The sequence below is a fragment of the Martes martes genome, assembly GCF_963455335.1.
Source record: "Martes martes genome assembly, chromosome: 4".
NCBI classification, from domain to species: Eukaryota; Metazoa; Chordata; class Mammalia; order Carnivora; family Mustelidae; genus Martes; species Martes martes.
In genome coordinates this window covers 127,957,892-127,977,432 of record NC_137891.1, presented here as the reverse complement: position 1 = coordinate 127,977,432, position 19,541 = coordinate 127,957,892, and the positions used below count along the sequence as shown (strand labels likewise).

General features: G+C 47.5%; 1 protein-coding gene across 1 annotated transcript in view; it reads left to right on the top strand.

The window, feature by feature from the left end:
• The window catches only part of ST6GALNAC5 (ST6 N-acetylgalactosaminide alpha-2,6-sialyltransferase 5), a gene marked incomplete at both ends in the record, with an annotated part of 159,543 nt that overhangs the window by 128,947 nt on the left and 11,055 nt on the right, over nt 1–19,541 (top strand). Inside the window, 2 exons of the mRNA XM_080801330.1 lie at nt 13,851–14,260; nt 18,544–18,651. Coding sequence (XP_080657456.1) covers nt 13,851–14,260; nt 18,544–18,651 — 518 coding nt within the window. The remainder of the gene's footprint in view (nt 1–13,850; nt 14,261–18,543; nt 18,652–19,541) is intronic.

The window sequence follows — 19,541 nt, the reverse complement described above, 5'->3', positions numbered from 1 at the left end:
ACCAATGGCATCAATGGCAAAGAGCAGCCAAGCATCCTCTGCAGACTAGCCCACCAAGCCGTCATAGCCTTCTGCAGTAGTTTCTATCAGTACCATTATTTTATAGATGAGGAAACTAAGGTACAAGGAAGTTGAGAAATTTGCCAAAGTCAGCAATTGGTAAGTGATGGGATTTGAACTCAAGCAGTTGGAATGAAGGACACTTTGTGGATCAAATGGCCTTGACATGGGACCATAAGTGGTAAGTTAGCTTTCAGTGACTGGAGTCATTCCCGAAGGACGCTACTCTGTGGGCAAACACAAGGAGATGACACTTTTGGATAAATGAGTGGTGGTCCCGATTGGGGGAGTTCTTGAAATGGGTCAGTAAAAAATAAGATATGAAGGGTCACTTTTAGAAATGCAGACTTCTCTCTACAGTTCATAGGGAGTTGTGGAAGATCTTTGAACTGGAGTGATAGGATCAGAGCTGTACTTTAAAAAAGAAAATGTCACTAAGTGACTAAGTGACTTACTAGTCACTTAGTAAAATAAGTAGACCAAAAAAAAAGGAAAAAGAGAAAGGAAGGAAGAAAAGAAAGAAAGAAAGAAAGAAAGAAAGAAAGAAAGAAAGAAAGGAAGGAGGGAAGAAAAAGAAGGGGAGGGAAGGGAAGAAAAAGAAAGTTTCCTGGCTGTCTGATAGAATAATTATAATTATCCTGCCCGCTTTATAAAATGTATAGTTTTCTTTATTCTTGCTCACATAGTCAAGAAAGTGGGAGTTTCTGATATTTCTGATTTAAGCAACGATTCGAGGACTTGGTCTGCTTTCACTCTTTGGCTTTGCCCTCTTTGACCAGGGACTTCCAGGTTCACTGTGCTGTGTATATCAAGACATCGGAAAGGGGTGGGGGGGGTGAGGCACCTGCTTCTTAGGTTCTCCAGTGACCTCCACTCTGATTTCATTGGGAGGCATGTCTCCCCACCGCCAGAGGCATGGGGAAAAGGAATGTGGTCCCTGACTGGGCAGGCTTCCATCTATGACTGCCCCGGGAGAAGGAAACATGACTCGTGTCGGAAAGTCTATCACAAGTGAATGCAGAAAGAAAAGCTTATTTACCCGCCAGCAATAACTTCAGAATAGTCTAGCACCTCATTTTGAAGTCTGGTTGAGGAATGAGTCTTATGAACAAATGAGGCTTAAAATAAAATAATATAAGTATAGTCCCTTTTAGCACCAAATCGTATTTGTCTAAATTATTCTTGAAGGTTCCAAATTGATTTTATACTTTTTTACGTAAGTGAACAAAGCTTAACTTAATTTAAGCTCTTCTTGATGACTTAGGGTCCCCATTATGAATGTCACTTATTATAATGCAGTGTGTTGTGTTTTGAGTGCTAGAAATATTTGTTCCTGCACTGAATGCTTCCAGAATTCTAGGCTGTTCTACTAAATTTTCTCTTTAGTCTTTCTGTCCCCCTAAGAAGTTTTACAGTCACTGTATCATCCCAGCACCTCTAATGTCAGTTTTCCAATGCTTTCTATATTCTCCTGCCATTCTTGTTATCTACTAGTTCCTCCCCTCTGTAGATTTTCTTTTTCCTCCTTTTGAGACTCTTCAATTTTCTTTTCTTTGTCAGTCTTCCACTCAACTCTGTCTTGCCTGTTATGGTGGCCAGACCACCCACACACTTAGGAGTAAGATTGACCCAGGTGCTGATGCAGGCTTTGCCTTAGAAACACTATGGCCTGGGGCGCCTGGGTGGCTCAGTCGGTTAAGCGGCTGTCTTCGGCTTGGGTCATGATCCCCAGGGTCCTGGGATCAAACCCCACATCGGGCTCCCTGCTCAGTGGAGAGCCTGCTTCTCCCTCTCCCTCTGCCTGCTGCTCTGCCTACTTGCTCTCTCTATCTATCTCTCTGTCAAGTAAAAAAAAAAAAAGAAGAAGAAAGAAAAGAAACACTATGACCTTGAGCAATTCAACTTTGAACCTCTCTTTCCTCAAATTTAAACCAGGGTGGTAATATGTACCTTGCTGGTTCACTTTAGAATTGACTGAGATTAATATAATATTAATATTAATAATAATAATAAAAGTTGCTTCATAACCATTGGTAGCCATCACTGTTGTTATTATGGCATTTCCGGGACCTGATGAGGAAGAGCTGGACTAGAGGGGACATCTCCAGCGAGCAGAGGGCTGAAGCCATGGGTCAGGATCCTGAGTCCCCAGGGAGTCACAGATCTGCTGATATGCTTGGGTGTACTCTAAAGAGAGATCTAATATATATGGATCTAATAATAATACATGGAGACCGAAGAGAACAACGTAAATATCTTCCCTGGTTTCCGTCTGGTGTTGCTTTGGTTTTTTGTTTTTTTTTTTTTTAAGATTTTTATTTATTTATTTGACAGATCACAAGTAGACGGAGAGGCAGGCAGAGAGAGAGGAGGAAGCAGGCTCCCTGCTGAGCAGAGAGCCTGGTGCGGGACTCTAGCCCAAGACCCTGGGATTATGACCTGAGCCGAAGGCAGAGGCTTTAACCCACTGAGCCACCCAGGCGCCCCTCGTGTTGCTTTGTTTTTACCAAAAAAGCACCTCTCTCAAAAAAAAGAATTGAAACTCTCTCAAGCTACCAATGCTATCTGACTTCATCCACTCCCGGTTTCTTGACAAAGCTGGGAGCGGGGGCGCCTTTGTCTCTCGCCAGGAACAGCTTCCCTCCCTTTCATAGCCCTGCACACCAAGCTATAGCCAGAGGAGCAAAGGCAGTTGTGGCCCCGGGCAGCCTGCCCAAGAGCTTTCACTACACAGGGAGTAGGTACTGAATAACTACACAGTGAGCAAGCGAAAAGAAGAAGAGGCGATCTTTCACTAATACAAAGTAAGTAATTCTGTGGCCCAGAGGATGCATGATGTTCAGCGAATGAAAGCAGGTGGCAAAGTAGCTCCCTAGTGTGTACATCACAGCTAATGTCCATCAGTGGTCAGCAAATGAGTATACTGTGCCAGCATCAATATCCCTCTTCTTAGCCTTGTGCTGTGTTTATTTAACTAATGGCTGCCTTACTGGTAACGCATCATGATGGTGTTTACTGAGCTTGGCAAAGTTAGAAATTATGATTTTGTTTACTCATGTGTTTCCAGCTGGGGTGCTGAGTTGTTATTCAGGCTGCTGATGACCATCCTTCCACTCTCAGAGCCCCTAAAGTAGGCAGTTCCATAAACAAACCATCAGCTCGAGAACCAAAGTGTCAACACTGACACAATCTGGTTATTTGCTACTTGGCAGTAGTCAGTGTCCAAAGCCTCAAATAATGACTCATTTTGAAAACTCCCTTATGCTTAGATAATAAAGTGGATAGAAGTAAGGTTACAGTGTAATCAGTTTGGTTGGTACTACTCAGTCTTCTAGGAGAAGATGAAGCATTTGCACCAAATTAAATATTCGATTTGGGATGATTTTTGTCTCTTGATCTACACTTGGGCATACCAAACGGAAAGGAAAACCCAGAGAAAGCCTGGGGGAGGGCCGTGGTTCTAGAATGTTCTCCTCACCTGCATGAACTAAATTTAGCTACTTGTGCGGCAAATACTTAGAGAGCAACCACTATATATTAGGTCCGGGGGTGTTACAGTGAGCTAAACCCCACGGAGGCATGAACCCAGTTCCTAAGAACCTTGCCATTCTGTGAGGGAAGAGAGACCCTGACTCAAAGATTGCCAACATGGTGAGAACCAGAAAAGGAGAAACAGGGTGGCGTTTGGGGAAGGTTCTCTGAGGGTGTGATGCTTTGAGTGAGTGATGAAGGAGTTACAAGAGTCGGGAGAGAGGAGGCAGGGGAGGGAGCCTTGGAATGTTGTGATTATTTCAGTTAAGCCACAGAATCCCACTGCGAGGTAGACAGTATGTTCCAGTTTATAATTGAGCCAGCTTGGTTTCCAGAGAAAGCATGTGCAAAGGCCCCAAGGCAAAGACTTCGAATAGTGCCACTTGGAGCTACAAAGTCAAAGTCAATGCGAGCGGAGTATGGAGAGCTACGAGAGGGTGGGGGATACAGAAGGACTTGGCGGGCGGCAATATGAGGGTCTCATAAGCCACTGGAAGGACTTTGTCCTCAAAGCAACAGGAGGATCCTCAGGCATTTCAGGGTGTAGGGATACTAAGCACAAGCAGGTCCTAATGAGATACGCTTTTCAGAAAGGCCTGCCGGACATATGTGGACAGTAGAAGTGTATGTGAGAGGCCTGGCGGTGATCCAGGGAAGACAGTGGGTTGAAGCAGGGGTGGGGGCAGGGGGGAGCAAGGGGCAGGTGGGTAGAAACGATCAGATTCAGCAGATACAGCAGGCGGAGTGTGCAGGGTCAGCAGTGACGAGACAGAAGGAGAGGCGGGTAGCGACTTATTCAGGAGAGCCTTTTGGTGTCTGTGACAATTAACCCATGACAGTCGCGCTAGTTACACCTTCCTGAGTGCCTGCCGTGCCATTTTGCGGATGAGAACACTGAGGCTGACGAGGGAAGTACCTATCCATGAATGACTTAACTGGGACTTGAACCCAAGTCTGACTCTTTCTACTTCACCTCTACAGATTTAACGTTCTGTCCTGTTAGATTGTTTTCTCATCTGGTCAACTGAAACCATAGCTTTTTTCTCCTCCACTCAATTCAGCTATATGTGGAACCCCCACATTCTCCTAATCCTCTTGTTTTTGACCATCCGTTGTCCGTTATCAGATTTGGGCCATGCTGTGTTTCCGTGAAAGCCCTTTCAAATGCATCGGGGGCCAAAGAAGCCAGTTTTGTGGAATCTGGTTTGTCTGACAGCATTAAATGTCGCCTTACCCTCATAAAAATGCAGCTTTTTGTTTGTTTTAATGAGCACAGGTGGCCCTTAGGCCCGCTTGCCTCCTAGAGGAAGGAATTGCGTAGGAGTGACCTTTGAGGGGACTCCCAGCAAGGGGCTATTTGAAAGGCTGGGAGGGGAGCCATCCTGTACCCGCAGCCCTCGTCCTGGCACATCAGAGAAGACAGAGGCTCTGGAAACGGGCTTGTGGCTCTGGCGACTCATCCACACCTTTTTTGGACAGAGAAAAATCCTCGGCTGCTTGCTGAGAAAGTAAGGCGGTCCAGTATTTCTTTTTTTTTTTTTTTTTTTTTTAAGATTTATTTATTTATTTATTTGACAGACAGAGATCACAAGTAGGCAGAGAGACAGTCAGAGAGAGGGGGAGAAGCAGGCTCCCCGCTGAGCAGAGAGCCCGATGTGGGACTCGATCCCAGGACCCTGGGATCATGACCCGAGCCGAAAGCAGAGGCTTTAACCCACTGAGCCACCCAGGTTCCCAAGGCGGTCCAGTATTTCTTTTACAATCTATGGAGGACCCGCCATGTGCCGGACATGCATCGTGATCTCTGCTCTCGTGGCGCTCTTGCTGTAGTGGCAGGGACAGACCATAAAGAAATTAAAAATGTAAATCACTAGAGACTGTGGTAGGTGTCAGAGGAAGTAAACAGGATCGTGCATGAGAGGATCGTGATGAACTTGTAGCTCAACGTCCTCGCCTGATAAAAACGAGAACCGTGGTAGAACTTGCCTTTCAAGGCTGTTTTCAGGATTAACTCAGGTGTTAGATGAACGTCTTGTGTTGAGAACCATGCCTCTCATATCAGCTGAACATTTTGTCAGTGTTATTAGCAGTTAATATCCCTGTTATATGATAAGTGGGGGAGATTCTGTCCGATTAAGGCAGTCAGGGAGGACCTCCTGGAGGAGATGACTTTCAAGCTGAGACCTGAGAGAGGAGAAGGATCAGGGCATGTGAATAACTGGGGAAACGAAGACCAGAGGCCAAGAAGGAGCACCCGATCTCTCAATCTCTCCCTGAGACAGAAAGGAGATCAGCAGTTCATGGGGCTGAGAATGGCAAGTGAATCAAGTTCAGGGCCACAGGGTGGACAAGGCTCCGACCAGGCAAAGAATTTGGATTTTACTCTTCAGGTAGGGCAGGGGAGTGGCGTGCACTGCATTAAAATTCTCAGCCTTGCAGCCGTGCAGGGCACGAAGTGTGAGGGTGAAAGCTGCCAGACCCAGTGGGGAGCAGGGGGTGCTGGTGGGGTGGTGGGGGGCAGAGGGTGAAGACCCAGTAGGGAGCAGTGTATTCCTCTCCAGAGCTGCCAGAACAAATTACCACAACCTGGCTGTCTTAGAACAACTGAAATTGATCCTCTCACAGTTCTGGTGGCTGGGCGTCCGAGATCAAGGCTTTGGCTTAGCCGGGCTCTTCCTGAAAGCTCTAAGGCAGAATCCAACCTTGTACCTTACAGCTGCCTCAGCGTCCGGGGCCGGTCCATGCCTCGCTGCGACCTCTGCCTCCTTCTTCACGGGTGTTCTCCCTGGGTGTCACCGTGCCTCTGAGTCTCTTCTTCTAAGTACACAAGGACTGCTCTAATCCAGTGCGACCCCGTCTTGACTTACCTTCTTAATTACGCAGGCAAAAATGCTTTTTCCAAATAAGGTCACATCCGCAGGTGGGACTTCAACGTCACTTTGCGGGTGCGTGGCGAGGGGCTGTTGGATGGACACAGTTCAACCCACAGCGGGTCTCTGAGTCTGGCCACGCCTTTGGGGGCTGCGCTGACTGGAGGGGACTGGAGAGAACCCCCGTGTCCCACCTCCTGGGGCGGAGAGCAGCGGCCAGCCCTGCGCATGCCTTCTCCCTGTCAGACGGGGCTGGCCGGCTCCGTGGCTCTTCCTGGCTGCTTCTTCCAGGCAGGCAGCAGGTGGTGCAGGGGCGGGCAGCGCTGCTAAAGAATGATCCTCCTTTCTCATCTGTCTCCACAAAACCACTTCCAGCTGTAGGGTCCTGCTTCAGGGCACCATGAACTCGCGACTCTTTTTAGCGGGTCCCGAGCGACTTTGACCAGGCTGTGGATATAGGTGGCTTTTCTTAGATGTGTAGGAGTGAGAAGACCTGGGGTTCATCCCGGGTGCTTCTTGTAGGGTGTGACCTCGAGCAAATCATTGAACCTCTTTACTTTCAGCTCCTTCCTCTATAAAATGAGGATCCTAGAGTGGTCCAGAGGCTCTCAACCTTGAGGATGCATCAGAAATCACTTGGAGGACTTGTGAAAACACAGGTGGCTGGGCCCCACCTCAGAGCATCTGAGTCCATAGGTCTAGGATGGGGTCTGAGAATTTGCATTTCTAGGAAGTTCCTAGATTTGGTTGTCATGGTGGGTCTGGGAACCACACCTTGAAAATTATCAGCCTAGACAATCTATGAGATTTCTGGCAGCGATGCTATTGGGTGAGAAGGGATAGGTTTAGGATACGTGGACGGGGATAGATCCAATAAGGCTGGAAGAGTTGTAGCAGCTGGAGAGAGAGAGGTATCAAGAAAGAGCTTTGAATTTTGTCTTGAGAAACAGGGTGGAAGGTATGCCTTTAATTGAGATGGCAAACCTTCCCTTTGAGATTGTCGTTACCGTATTCATATTCCAGATGAAAAAAACAGGGGACTCAGAAAAACTAAGCCACCTCGCCCCAAATTATCCACCTAAGGAGAGGAAGAAGCCAGTTCAAGCCTGTGACTCCAAAGGCGGTAATTTAAACACTGCTCAGTACTGCCCCCTGCCTGTGGAGCTCTCATCCTCAGGCAGCCAGTAGATGGAAATCATGGAAAATGGGTTGGGGGGGCGGAGAGGAGGACTTCTTGGCAGTGAAGGCTGGTGGGTGGGCTTGTCACTGAGAGAGAAGAGCAGCTTCAAAGAGTAACATTTTTCTAGGGAATCACATTAAATAATCAGAGTGGCTTATATCAGTGTCAGGCTGAACTGAGATTGACAGCTAATAAAAGCCCAGTAATTACAGGAAAACATCAGATTGAAAAGTGCAGAGATTCTTGAAACACCTGAAGCCATTTAATATATCTTATGTTTGCTCCAGACCAACAAGCAGCTCCCAGAGCAAGACTGGTCTCATTACTGAGCTAATGGACATTATGCTCTGAGGTACCTTTCCCTCTGCCAAATAAATCAGAATTTTAAAAAGTGAAGCCTGAGATTGCCATGCTGCAAATGTTTGCAAGGACATCACTGAGCGTTTTAGGTGTCAAGTTTAATTTGACTTGGCCTGGTCTATTCTCTTAAGAAAGGCTCAGGAGACATCAGCTGGGTCACAGGGAGAATTCCTTCCGCTCCTGCTCTCTGGGCTGTGACAGAAATCAGACCTTGATTCCCTGAGCGTGCCTTCTCAAGCAAGGGTTGCTCCTGTCGCCTGAGCCCAAAGGAGTAAGTTGTGATGCAAGTTGTCATGCCCCGCTGTTCTCTGATGGAGGGGGGAGTAGGTGGAAAGAGAGAGACTCACTCACACCTTCTAAAATATGCTAAAACCTTCCTGAGCCCCTGCTAAGTTGCAGACACTGCCCTAGGTACCGGGATGATGACAAATGCTTACATATTAGCCAAGAGCGAAAGTGAGGGCAAAAATAAAATGGTAAGCTCCGTGTTTGTGTCCGTCCGTGCAGTGCACGCTACCCCCAGAGAGCCAGGCTGCCCATCTCCCACGGGCCTCTCTCCTGCACACATTGGGGGCCTGGCGAGGCTGCAACTCTGAGCACCAGTGGCCTCCATGCATTGTAGATTTTCCTGGGCATTTTTTTACTTCACAACAGCTCTAATGACCTTGGCATCAAGCTCTTACTAGGGATTAATAACTGGCTGGGCTTAATGGCCCTCACTGTGTCCTGGGCCATTTTCCTAGCCAGCCATTAATTCCAAGCAGTGCCCTCAGCTCTGGCCATTATGGCTCCCTGGATGGGGAGGCTGTCCTGAGGCAAAGGGCCACAGCCGCCTTCTCTGCAGACAAAGGCTTTCACATTATACGCTCCGCCTTTTTCTCCCCATGGCATCTAGCACACAGGGCTGGGGTCTTCAGGCAAACACCTGGTTAGGGCACCACATCGTGTCTTCTCTTTATGTCTGAAGAGGGTGGCTTTCTCAGAGAACAGACAAGGCAGGCCGTTAACTCATTTACCAATTTATCCATCTATTATTCAATGTTAATTGAGTGCATCTTATGGGGTCAGGAAGCAAGAGAGATGATGAAGATCTAATATGGGCGTCTGTGTGTCTTACCAAAGGATGGGATACCTCACTAAATGGGGCTTTAAGGAAAATGTCCCAGAATCAAGGGACTGAGCACTGTGAGGAGGAAGTCAGAGAGAAGGCCTGGCTAGCCAGTGGGTTCCCCGGGAGCTGCCTGCGCTCCTGCGTTCTCCATGGAGCTTTAGCTTTTAGACCCGCTAACAGAGCTGCACGTTCACTTTCCCGTCCTCTGCTCGGTGATTCCTGAACCCGGCATCTGAGTGCTTACCGGAGGAACGTGTGAATACAGCATCAGGAATCCTAACTCACCAAGGCATGCGTATCTCCACCCTTATCATTAAGACACCAAGGATTATAATCATCCTGGGATGTGGAGGAGTATGGCTCTCTCAGAGGACCCATAACGCGTCCTGAGAGACAGGGTCATGGAATTTGTATAATTTCTAGTCATCCTGCCTCCCCAGACATCATCTCTCCTTCCGAAGGCAGAAAACAGACTTCATTTCCTCCTTTGGAAGTGATTCAGCCTTTGGTACGCGCTCTTCTCAGCTGCGGGAAATGTAACATTCTGTTTAGAACCGCTATTGTCATTTTATTGGCACCACTTACCAAAAGACACTTAAGGCATAATTCAGACTTCACTCTTTTGCTCATTGTTTGGTATCTGCACAAGGCAAAGAGTGGGTGTTGTCGCCCGAGGTAATCAATCCCTCGGAGCCCAGGCAGATGGGCAGGAATCATGAGGGAGGGATTTCTGGACTGGGCGGACCCAGCGTATGCGGGTGGCAGCTAGTGACCACAGAGGATGAGTATGGCACAGTCAGGAACCTTGGCCTTCCTGGAAAGGTCTTCTGCTCACCTCACATGCACAGAGGCGGGAGACAGAAGGCACTGGAATTTCCACAGGTGACATAGGGTTCACCTGTCAACCAGCCTATGCTCTGAGAATCACAGCAGAATAATTAATTATGGGGGAGACAGATGCAGAGACTTCTCTTCAGAATGTTTTCCCCAGTAAAAATAAGCACAATGTCTTGTAATTATCAGTCACGCTAGAAAATTCAAGATGATAATTCAGGGTGAGTCTGATGAGAAAAAGCAGGTTCCAGTGGCCTGAGGGTCCAATGAAATGAAATCCTACGAAGTGACCTTATTAAACAAATGTACTGAGTTACACGGTACCTCACCGGTGCACTGAGTGCTCAGTAAGTGTCTTTTAAATGAATGAACGAATGAATGTCAAGCGGCCACAAGTATCTAGTTGATCTCCTCTTTGTTTTACAAGTTAGAACGCTAAGGACCTGACATAAAATTCAGACCCTGGGTCTCCTGACCCTAATCATCACAGAGGAACATGATATTTGCAGATACCCCTGTCAATCTTGTAGGACATTTTTTAGTGGGTTTCCCCACGAGTAGAGGTTCCCTAGGATGCAGGTTTTCCAATACGTCCCAAACAACCCCTAACAAATTGGGTGGGTTGGTCACCCTGAGTGCCTGAGTCTGCCCTGCAGATTCTCCTGCTCCGCCACTGACCCTCCACCAGCCCTCACTGCCAAGCTCCCACCTCCACTTCCCTTCCGTCCAACCCAGCTCAGGCTCTGCCCCTTCGATTCAACTGAGAGTCTTGTGGCCAACATCGCCAAATCCAGAGAACACTTGCCAAGTCTGGTTTCACTTGTCCTCTCAAGTCTTGTGACACCCCCCCCCCCCCCATCGACCACCACCTCTTCAAAGTTACCTCATCTGTTGGTTCCCTTTGCTCTGTCCTTTCCTGGTCCTCCCACCCCTCCAGCTCCTCCAGACCAGCTCAAATGTTCCCTCACCTTTGGTCCCCTTGTGCCTAATCAATTCTAGCACTTACTCCCCGGTCACGTAATTGCTTATCTGGGGGCATGCTCACTTAGATTGGGTGCCCCCCTGAGAGGAAGGTCAGGCTCTTTTTATCTATATCACCAAGTTCAGTGCCTGAGACATGATAGGAACCCCATGGTTGAACAGATCATTTGACTTTCCCTCTTCATTCTATCTGTGGGGTGTTCAGGCAAAATCAGAAAAAAGAAAACTAAGTATTTCCCCCGTCCTTTGGCCCATGAAATTGCTCCTCACCCCCAGCAGTTTGTTCAGGGGATTCAGACGGGCTTCTGCCTCTGGCTTCCAGGAGGAGAGGAATGGGGACCACTTTCTACACATCTGTAATGTGGCTATTCCTCAAAGGAAGATCTGTGGGGTTTTTTTGTTTTTTTTTTGTTTTGTTTTTTTTTTTAAGATATTGTGTATTTGTCAGAGAGAAAGAGAGTGCACACACACAGGCAAGTGGAGTGGCAGACAGAGGGAAAAAAGCGGGCTCCGCAAGGAGCAGGGAGCCCGACGCTGGGATCATGACCTGAGCCGAAGGCAGACGCTTCACTGACTGAGCCACCCAGGCATCCCAGGAAGATTTGGTCTTAAGGACCTTTTACTCTCCTTCACTTAAGGCTCTAGTTGGATGGGGTCTACTATTAACGGGGCTCCAAGGATTGGACATATTGGATATAAGACCTTTGTCACTTTACTGCATCCAGCCGGCCCCGTGCCCTAAAAGCGGTAACACTACTGGTTAAGAAACAGCGTCACGGAGCTTCTGGGGTTGAGAGAGGAAGGAAAGAAGGCAATGACTTAAGAAGACATCTCACGGCACGTGTTCAATTTGTTCTACTGCACCGTGGTGCCGTGATGGTTAATCCCACGGGCTCTGCAGTTTGAATACCAGCTCTACCACTTCCTAACTGTATGGCCTTGAGCAAGCTCCTTACTTTCCCTATCCCTCAAAATTCTCATTAGTAAAATAGGGATGATAATATAATACCCTTCTTATGGGATTATTGGAAGAATTGATGCAATTATATAAAAAGCTCAGAACAGTGTCTGGCCCATGGAGACATCTCATCGCTATTAGCAAAAGTGGTCTCCCTCCACTGTCCCTGCCCCGCCTTGCTGTGCTCTAAACAGCCTCCTTGACTAAGACTTTTGCACAGGCCTCAACCTCTCACACTTTATTGCATGTTTTGACTGACCCACTGTCCCTCACTAAAGTGTAAACTTTGAGGGGTTTCTGTTTTTGCATTCCATTTACATTCTCACTGCCCATCATAGCGCTTGTCACCTAAGAGTAATTGGGTGTCAAATGAATGATGAGAATTTGCAACGGTAGAATCTCCACTTCATAAGCTTCTACGTCAGTTATCAACCTGAAGTGATCAGCACTGACTTACTGAGTGTCTGCAATCACTCCACTCCGACAGGTAATCCCAAGAACGGTCTGATTACCCAATGATCACCGCACCAGCTCCTATGTAAGGACTGGGTTCACCGCCCCCCCCACCACTGCAACTGCTATTTTTCAAATACTGGCAATTTCAAATGGCCCAGTCTAATACTGTGTGCATTTTCATTCAACCAAGATAGAATGGGGCATTCGTTATCCTCATTTGGAGATGAGAAACCCGAGATTCTCACAGGTCAGTGGCTTGCCAAGGTCCCACAGTTAATAGGTAATGGAGACAAGGCTGGACCCGTCGTGTAACCCCCCAGAGCTGGTGCCCTTGACGACCATACAGTGTGGGAAGGTGGCTGTCCTCAGGTGCCCTTGTCTGGTTCTGAAGGCAGAGCTATGGCTCAGGAAACTCCCAGGGTAAATAGAAGCACTAAGCGGGATCCGACTTCCCGAAACCAGGCAGGGAGCCAGCGTGTCCTGTTCAGCGCTCACAGGGAGGAAGGGCAGAGGCTCTGGGGCACGTGTGACAATGGAGCTCTCCTTCAGACCGTTCTTGATTGTCATTTTCTTGTGCACTTGCCGGCCTTGGCCTCAGGCCCTAATTACATTATCTGCAAACAGCAACTAAGAGATATTTCTCTTTAAACATGAACAGGGGAATGTTTAATGTGTGGGAATGTAGGCATTCAGAAAGCAAATCATTGGTTCAAGGTTTTGAAATGAACCTTGTCTTTGGAGTTGTCCCTGGTGGGCTTCCACAGGGCACGTGTTCACCGGCTGAGGTCGGTGCTCTGAGCTTGAGGGTTTTTTTTGCTTTTGTTTTGTTTTGTTTTGTTTTTACATTTTTGAAGATAGACCAACTCAGTCTTGCTCCCTGTCCTTTTAAAACAGAGAAACTATCCTAGTTGTCATTTCAAAATTATGGCATCTGAAGGATTACAACACGCATGTCTACTCCCCTCCCCCTGCCATGTGATTCTTAGGCGATGTTTATTCAGGATAAACATATTTGTACAGCAGCCAAGAATATTGATACGCGCTTAACTTTCAATAAGGTGACTTAAGAACTTCCAAGCTCATGTCAGAGCAAATGGTAGTGTAGTCTCTACTTCATTTTGGGGTAACTTTGGATTCAGAAAGACCTGGGTTTGAAGGCGTGACTTCAGTACTTGCTGGTTATGCGTCCTTGGGCGGATTTCTTTCCATCGCCCCTCTGTAAAATGGCAGTGACAGTGACCTTGCAGGGTTGATATGGGGATTTGGTTATTTAATATCAGTAAAGCCCAGAGCCCAGGGTTCGACAGATCAGTGCAAGCCCTCTTGCGGTCTTGTCATCCGCTCTGGGAGAGAATGAAAGGAAGGGCTGATGAGGCCCCAGCAGCAGGGATAGATGCTGGCATGGGAGGGGTAGAGGGGGACCCGGAAGCCTATGGCGGCAGCGAAATGACCCGCTGATGCCAAGTGAGGGTGGCCTGCTGATGACGTCCTTCCCCCTCTGCTTTCTAGCCCCTGAAAATGCACTGCGGAGACTGTGCCCTGGTGACCAGCTCGGGGCACCTGCTGCGCAGCCGGCAAGGCCCCCAGATAGACCAGACGGAGTGTGTCATCCGCATGAATGACGCCCCGACGCGCGGCTACGGGCGCGACGTGGGCAGCCGCACCAGCCTGCGGGTCATCGCGCATTCCAGCATCCAGAGGATCCTCCGCAACCGCCACGACCTGCTCAACGTGAGCCAGGGCACCGTGTTCATCTTCTGGGGCCCCAGCAGCTACATGCGGAGGGACGGCAAGGGCCAGGTCTACAACAACCTGCAGCTCCTGAGCCAGGTGCTTCCCCGGCTGAAGGCCTTCATGACCACGCGCCACAAGATGCTGCAGTTCGACGAGCTCTTCAAGCGGGAGACCGGCAAAGACAGGTAGAGGGCGCGGGCGGGGCGGGGCGGGGCCGTCGGGGAGGGAGGGCGAGGACCTGTCCGCGCCGCTGGCCGCGCTGCTGGGCTGCTGGCCGAGTCACCCAAAGCAAAACTTTGGCTGAGGCTTCTTGTGGGGCCCCCGCTGCTCGCTGCTCGTGCCCTTGGTAGCGCTAGGCTCCAGGGGGCCCTGGTCGCCCAGCTGCTCAAACCGAACTCATTAAGACCAAATTAGGGAAGCACTGAGACTCTACATGGGTAATCCGAGGCTAAATCCTTATTTGGGAGGAGCAGGCTACACAGCTGCTCGCTTACCCTGGTAGTAAGTGCAAGATAATAGTTTTATTGCACTTCCTTTTACTCGTGCGAATACCGACCTCAAGGAGGATATGGGTTTATTCTTCCCTTTCGAAGCAAACATGCGGATTCTGACCAGTGAAAACTTTGTTCTGTGGGTCGGTCTCTCTGGTGAACCCAACTGGTAGAGGGAACCAAGTCTTTGTGTACTGGCTACTGGGCCTCTCACGTGCAGACATCCATCTACAAGGTTCTATACAGTTCCTTTTCAGGGGACTCACACTTACGGATGTGTAGGGTGCCAAACGACATTGTCGCTTCTGGAATCTCTGTGCCTCTTACCTTTAGGAACCTGTCTTAACGAGGCTAATATTGTATTGACTCAGTATTCTCATGTGCCCGTATTCTTAACGTAGATACTCCAAGCTAAGAGAACCAAGGTAGAAATAGCCCCTCGGAACAAATGTGTTTCTGAACATTAAAACACAAAACATAGAGGGGTCCAAGAATATTTCTTCTCTGTATGCTTTCCTTGAAACCCAGCCAAACAGGAAGATGTATTACAGGTACCCAAAATATGGAATGTCTAATTTTGTACATCTCATGATCAGGACATTCATTCCGGCTGTTATTTGGGGGGGGGGGGAACCAGAGTAATTCAATAGATTTTGATTTATAGAAGTTTCACTCTACTTAAAAGTGGAGGGGGAAATATGGCCCAGGAAGAATCTGCAATTAAGAAGTGTGACAAATGACGAAGATGGCCAAGTGGTATTCTTGGATATTAGAAAGTAACTGTACTTGAAAATAACTTTCTAATTGAATAAGGGTATATTAGGAAAATATGATTCAGAACCAATATTATAGTAATTAGATAAAGGAAGCATAAATGAAATAACTGCAGGAAGAATATTTCCATAGAGATTATAAATGAGATTCTGGTGGAGCAGAAAGGCCTTTAATTGTAATTTAGTGTGCACTATAGAATTATCAGCTCCGTGTGTTACTTCATCATATAAAAGAATATCTGATCATTTTCCCTAATAAGCACATGACAGCTCTTCATATTCCTTCATTATAGCTGATTAAGTGTAAAAACAGTAGATACTCCTTTGCTGGAAAAAGAGTTCAGATCTTTTCAGAACGACAGCACAAGGCAGTTGCAACTGGATAGCACGTGATCCCAGAAGGCTACTCTTTCCAGGGTCTGGGGAATTCTAAGCGGCACTTGAAAGAACTCTTCACGGGGGTTTCTCGTCCTTCGCTATGCATTCTCCCCCATTACTACCCACGAAACCTCTTTCTGCAGAGCCACACTCTCTAGTATTTCTGGCTGTGCCTGACAGTCTCTACTATATCTCAGAAAAGAAAGCCCAGAGAACGGGGAGTTTCTGCCTGGGGAGAACCCTCTTGGCGCTGCTGACAACCCTGAAAGCACAGGGACACGGTCTCTTCCTGGGCCTCCCAACCTCCCGGTTATTCACTGACCCAGTGTGAGTCTAGAACACCTGGCCATTGCACCGCACAGCCCCACGGGTGGAGACAGATTCTAACTCAAGGCAAGAGACCTTCCCCTTTCCCTTCCTCAGTCAGCTAGCTCTGCTCTGCCTCACCTCCTTCAGTCCCATAGTGGTTGGTTAGTTGTTTTGTTTTGTTTTGTTTTGTTTTGTTTTGAGAGAGAGAGATCATGAGTAGGCAGAGAGGCAGGCAGAGAGAGAGGAGGAAGCCCGCTCCCTGCTGAGCAGAGAGCCCGATGCAGGGCTCGATCCCAGGACCCTGACACCATGACCTGAGCTGAAGGCAGAGGCTTTAACCCACTGAGCCACCCAGGTGCCCCGGTTTGTTTGTTTTTTAAGAGAGAGGGGTGGGAAGGGAGAGGGAGAGAGAGAATTCCAAGTGTCTCACGACCAACACAGAGCCCATTGAGGGGCTTGATCTCACAACCTTGAGCTAAAATCAAGAGTCAGATGGTCAACTGACTGAGCCACCAGGCTCCCTTATGAATATACAGCCTTGGGCAGAAAGAAGAGGATCGTTAAAAGCTCTGTAGGCTGGAGGCTCCAGAATTTCGTCCTTACTGCCCTGATGATTGATGGTGGATCCCACACCAGAGCCAGCAGCGGAGTTGGAAGGATAGCAGTTTCTTCAGGGATGCTAAAAAAAAAAACAGTGAAAGTAATGGCTGGATTATTTGCTTCATTTGCTCCAATCTGGCAACCAAGAGAGGAGGAAGGGGTCTCGATGTATCAACACACCATACTAGACTCTTTTTATGGTGTTCTCTCACTTAGTCCCCGGAGCAGCTCAGGAAGCCCAGGCCTGCGTTACAGATGGGCAGTCCGGGCTCATGAGCAATGAGCGGCAACCCACCTCAGGTCATTCCGCTGGCCCGTGGTAGAACAGCCAACGTACAAACCTATGATGTTCCCCTCCTTAGGAGCTTTTAAAATGTACTTCCTGGAGCGCCTGGGTGGCTCAGTCATTAAGCATCTGCCTTTGGCTCAGGTCATGATCCCAGGATCCTGGGATCGAGCCCCGCATCGGGCTCCCTGCTCAGCGGGAAGCCTGCTTCTCCCTCTCCCACTCCCCCTGCTTGTGTTCCCCTCTCTCACTGTTTCTCTCTCTCTCTGTCAAATAAATAAATAAAATCTTTACAAAAATAAAAAATTAATTTTAAAAAATGTACTCCCTGGGCTAGTACTGGGTCAGGGGACAATGTTATGGAAAGCTAAAATGAGAAAAGGGATTAAAAACTACAAAGTGGAAACCACGAACTCAGTCATAACTGCATCTCCCATTCCTGTCAGGTATTTGACAAGATAAAAGACTCCTTATTATGTTTCTTTGCTTTTATGGTTTTTTTGTGGGATTGGGGGGGCCCATATATGAAATGGAAATAGTGCAAAATGATTCGCAAAAAGTCTTCTTCCTTCTCAAAGAGGGGTGCTACACAGTGCAAGCAGAAAAGCTTTTCAGTAACTCTGGTATTCACATCACATATGGTGTTATGGCCGGGCAAAGTCAGACAGTCTGACCTTGGGGATAAGGTGTTTGAAACCGGCTAATGAGGCATACCATAAGCACTGGGAAAAAAAAGCAAAAGCCGCAACCCCCTAAGAATTGAAATTAATATCCACAGCAGCAAAGCCTGGTAGACCGAGTCATTCTCAGAGGGTCAAATTAGACCTTGATGTTACGTCTCCACCGTTATCCTTAGGTGTGGCACGTAGCTGGAGCTCAGCACAGGTGTTTGAATGGGCAAACGAATGAATTTAGGAACAAACACACTCACTCCTTAAATTTTGTCAATTCAGTCTTCTAATAAAAAAAAAAGTTTTAGAGGGCTCTGGATGTTCTGAGGTAAAATAAAGCAAATGCTCAATTAAGCATAAGCATTCCTGTGGTCCTTTTCCTCTAGTAATTAGCCCTTTCCCAAATGAATGCACTCTTCCTAAAAGGAAAGACATTCAATCAAGATGTCAATGTTAATTAGTCTAATTGAAGGCAAGCTTTTACCCCAAGATTGTTTGATCAATCAATAGATATCAGTCAATACATAGTCTCATCTGTGTGTTTATACATATTTAATAACCTCTTCATTATTCAGCCTGCTTGGGGAACAAGGAATATTTCTAATTAGTCAAGTATTGTAGTTAATAAAGAAAGAGTTGGCACGTGGGGATTGTCACCTTAAAGAGCCTGGTTGTGGTCCTACACACTTACACCCTGAAACACTCTCATCGTCTCTGATGATGTGGAAGTCGCTTGAGCACCCTTTCCTGTCATAACCCACCATGGCGGAAAGTGGATATCATTTATCACTTACTATGGAATACGATGCTATTGGTGAGCGATTTCTACCTGGTCAAGTTTCAGCTGTTTACCAACTGGATAGAGAGAGAGAGTCAGCCTTGCTCCCCAAAGGATTTAAGATGGTCATGGTTGTAATGATGACTTCAGCAGCTTGCGGACTTCATGGTTGTTCCTTCCAGGAAGATCTCCAACACTTGGCTCAGCACCGGCTGGTTCACGATGACGATCGCGCTGGAGCTCTGTGACAGGATCAATGTGTATGGCATGGTGCCCCCAGACTTCTGCAGGTAGGATTTATTCTGCAAGTGTGATTCATCAGCAGTGTCGTGCAGGGCTTACAAAGGTCTGATTCCAAATATCAGCCACGAAACATGTCTAACTGTCTTCTCGAAGCAATTAATTAATACGTCCCAAGTTCTGGTTCTAGAAACAACAAACAGCATTTAATTATATGATATAAAATATTGAAAGTTTTTGTTTGTACTGCTGGAGAATTAATCCATCTTGTGGGCTTCATTTATCCTCTGAATATTTATCAACCACAAGTAATGCAATAATTGGCATAATATTAATGATGAGCAAGCATTAAGGAATATTAGTTTTATTCTCATTTGAAAGGAATGCAGTAATTTTTAATGAATTAAAGAGGGCAATTTCTTTGACGGTAAGGCCTGTTTGCTAAAATTAAAATGCTGCTCTGAGCCTCTTTTCCTCCCCACGTTAGTAGCCTTGGTTTGTACTTCTAAGGCCAAAAGCACAGACATAATGATTTTGATGTACCACTTTAAAGGGAACAGACTCACGTCTCCCCTGCTACCTTAACACCCGCCCCCCCCCCCCAGCCCCCCGCCCTGGACGGGTCCCGCCAGCACTGGGTGCGTACACACAGCCGCCCCGGGAAAACCTCAGGGCCTGGTTTGCGGAAACTGGTTTGAAAATCCACCTGTGATTGAGAGTAGCGATGCCGGTAGGTTCAGAAAGTGCCCTACTTTTCGGGAGTGCCTGATGACCTGCTCATGGCCTCCATCCTGATCTTCAAATGGCAAAACCTGGGGTGGGGGGCGTTTTGAACTTGCTCATTAAAATATATGCCTGCTCATACCTGTGTGTGTTTGAAACCTAACGACTTCTTGAAGGCCATGCGCCTTTTACACGGAATCTGAAGTTGGGAGGTTGG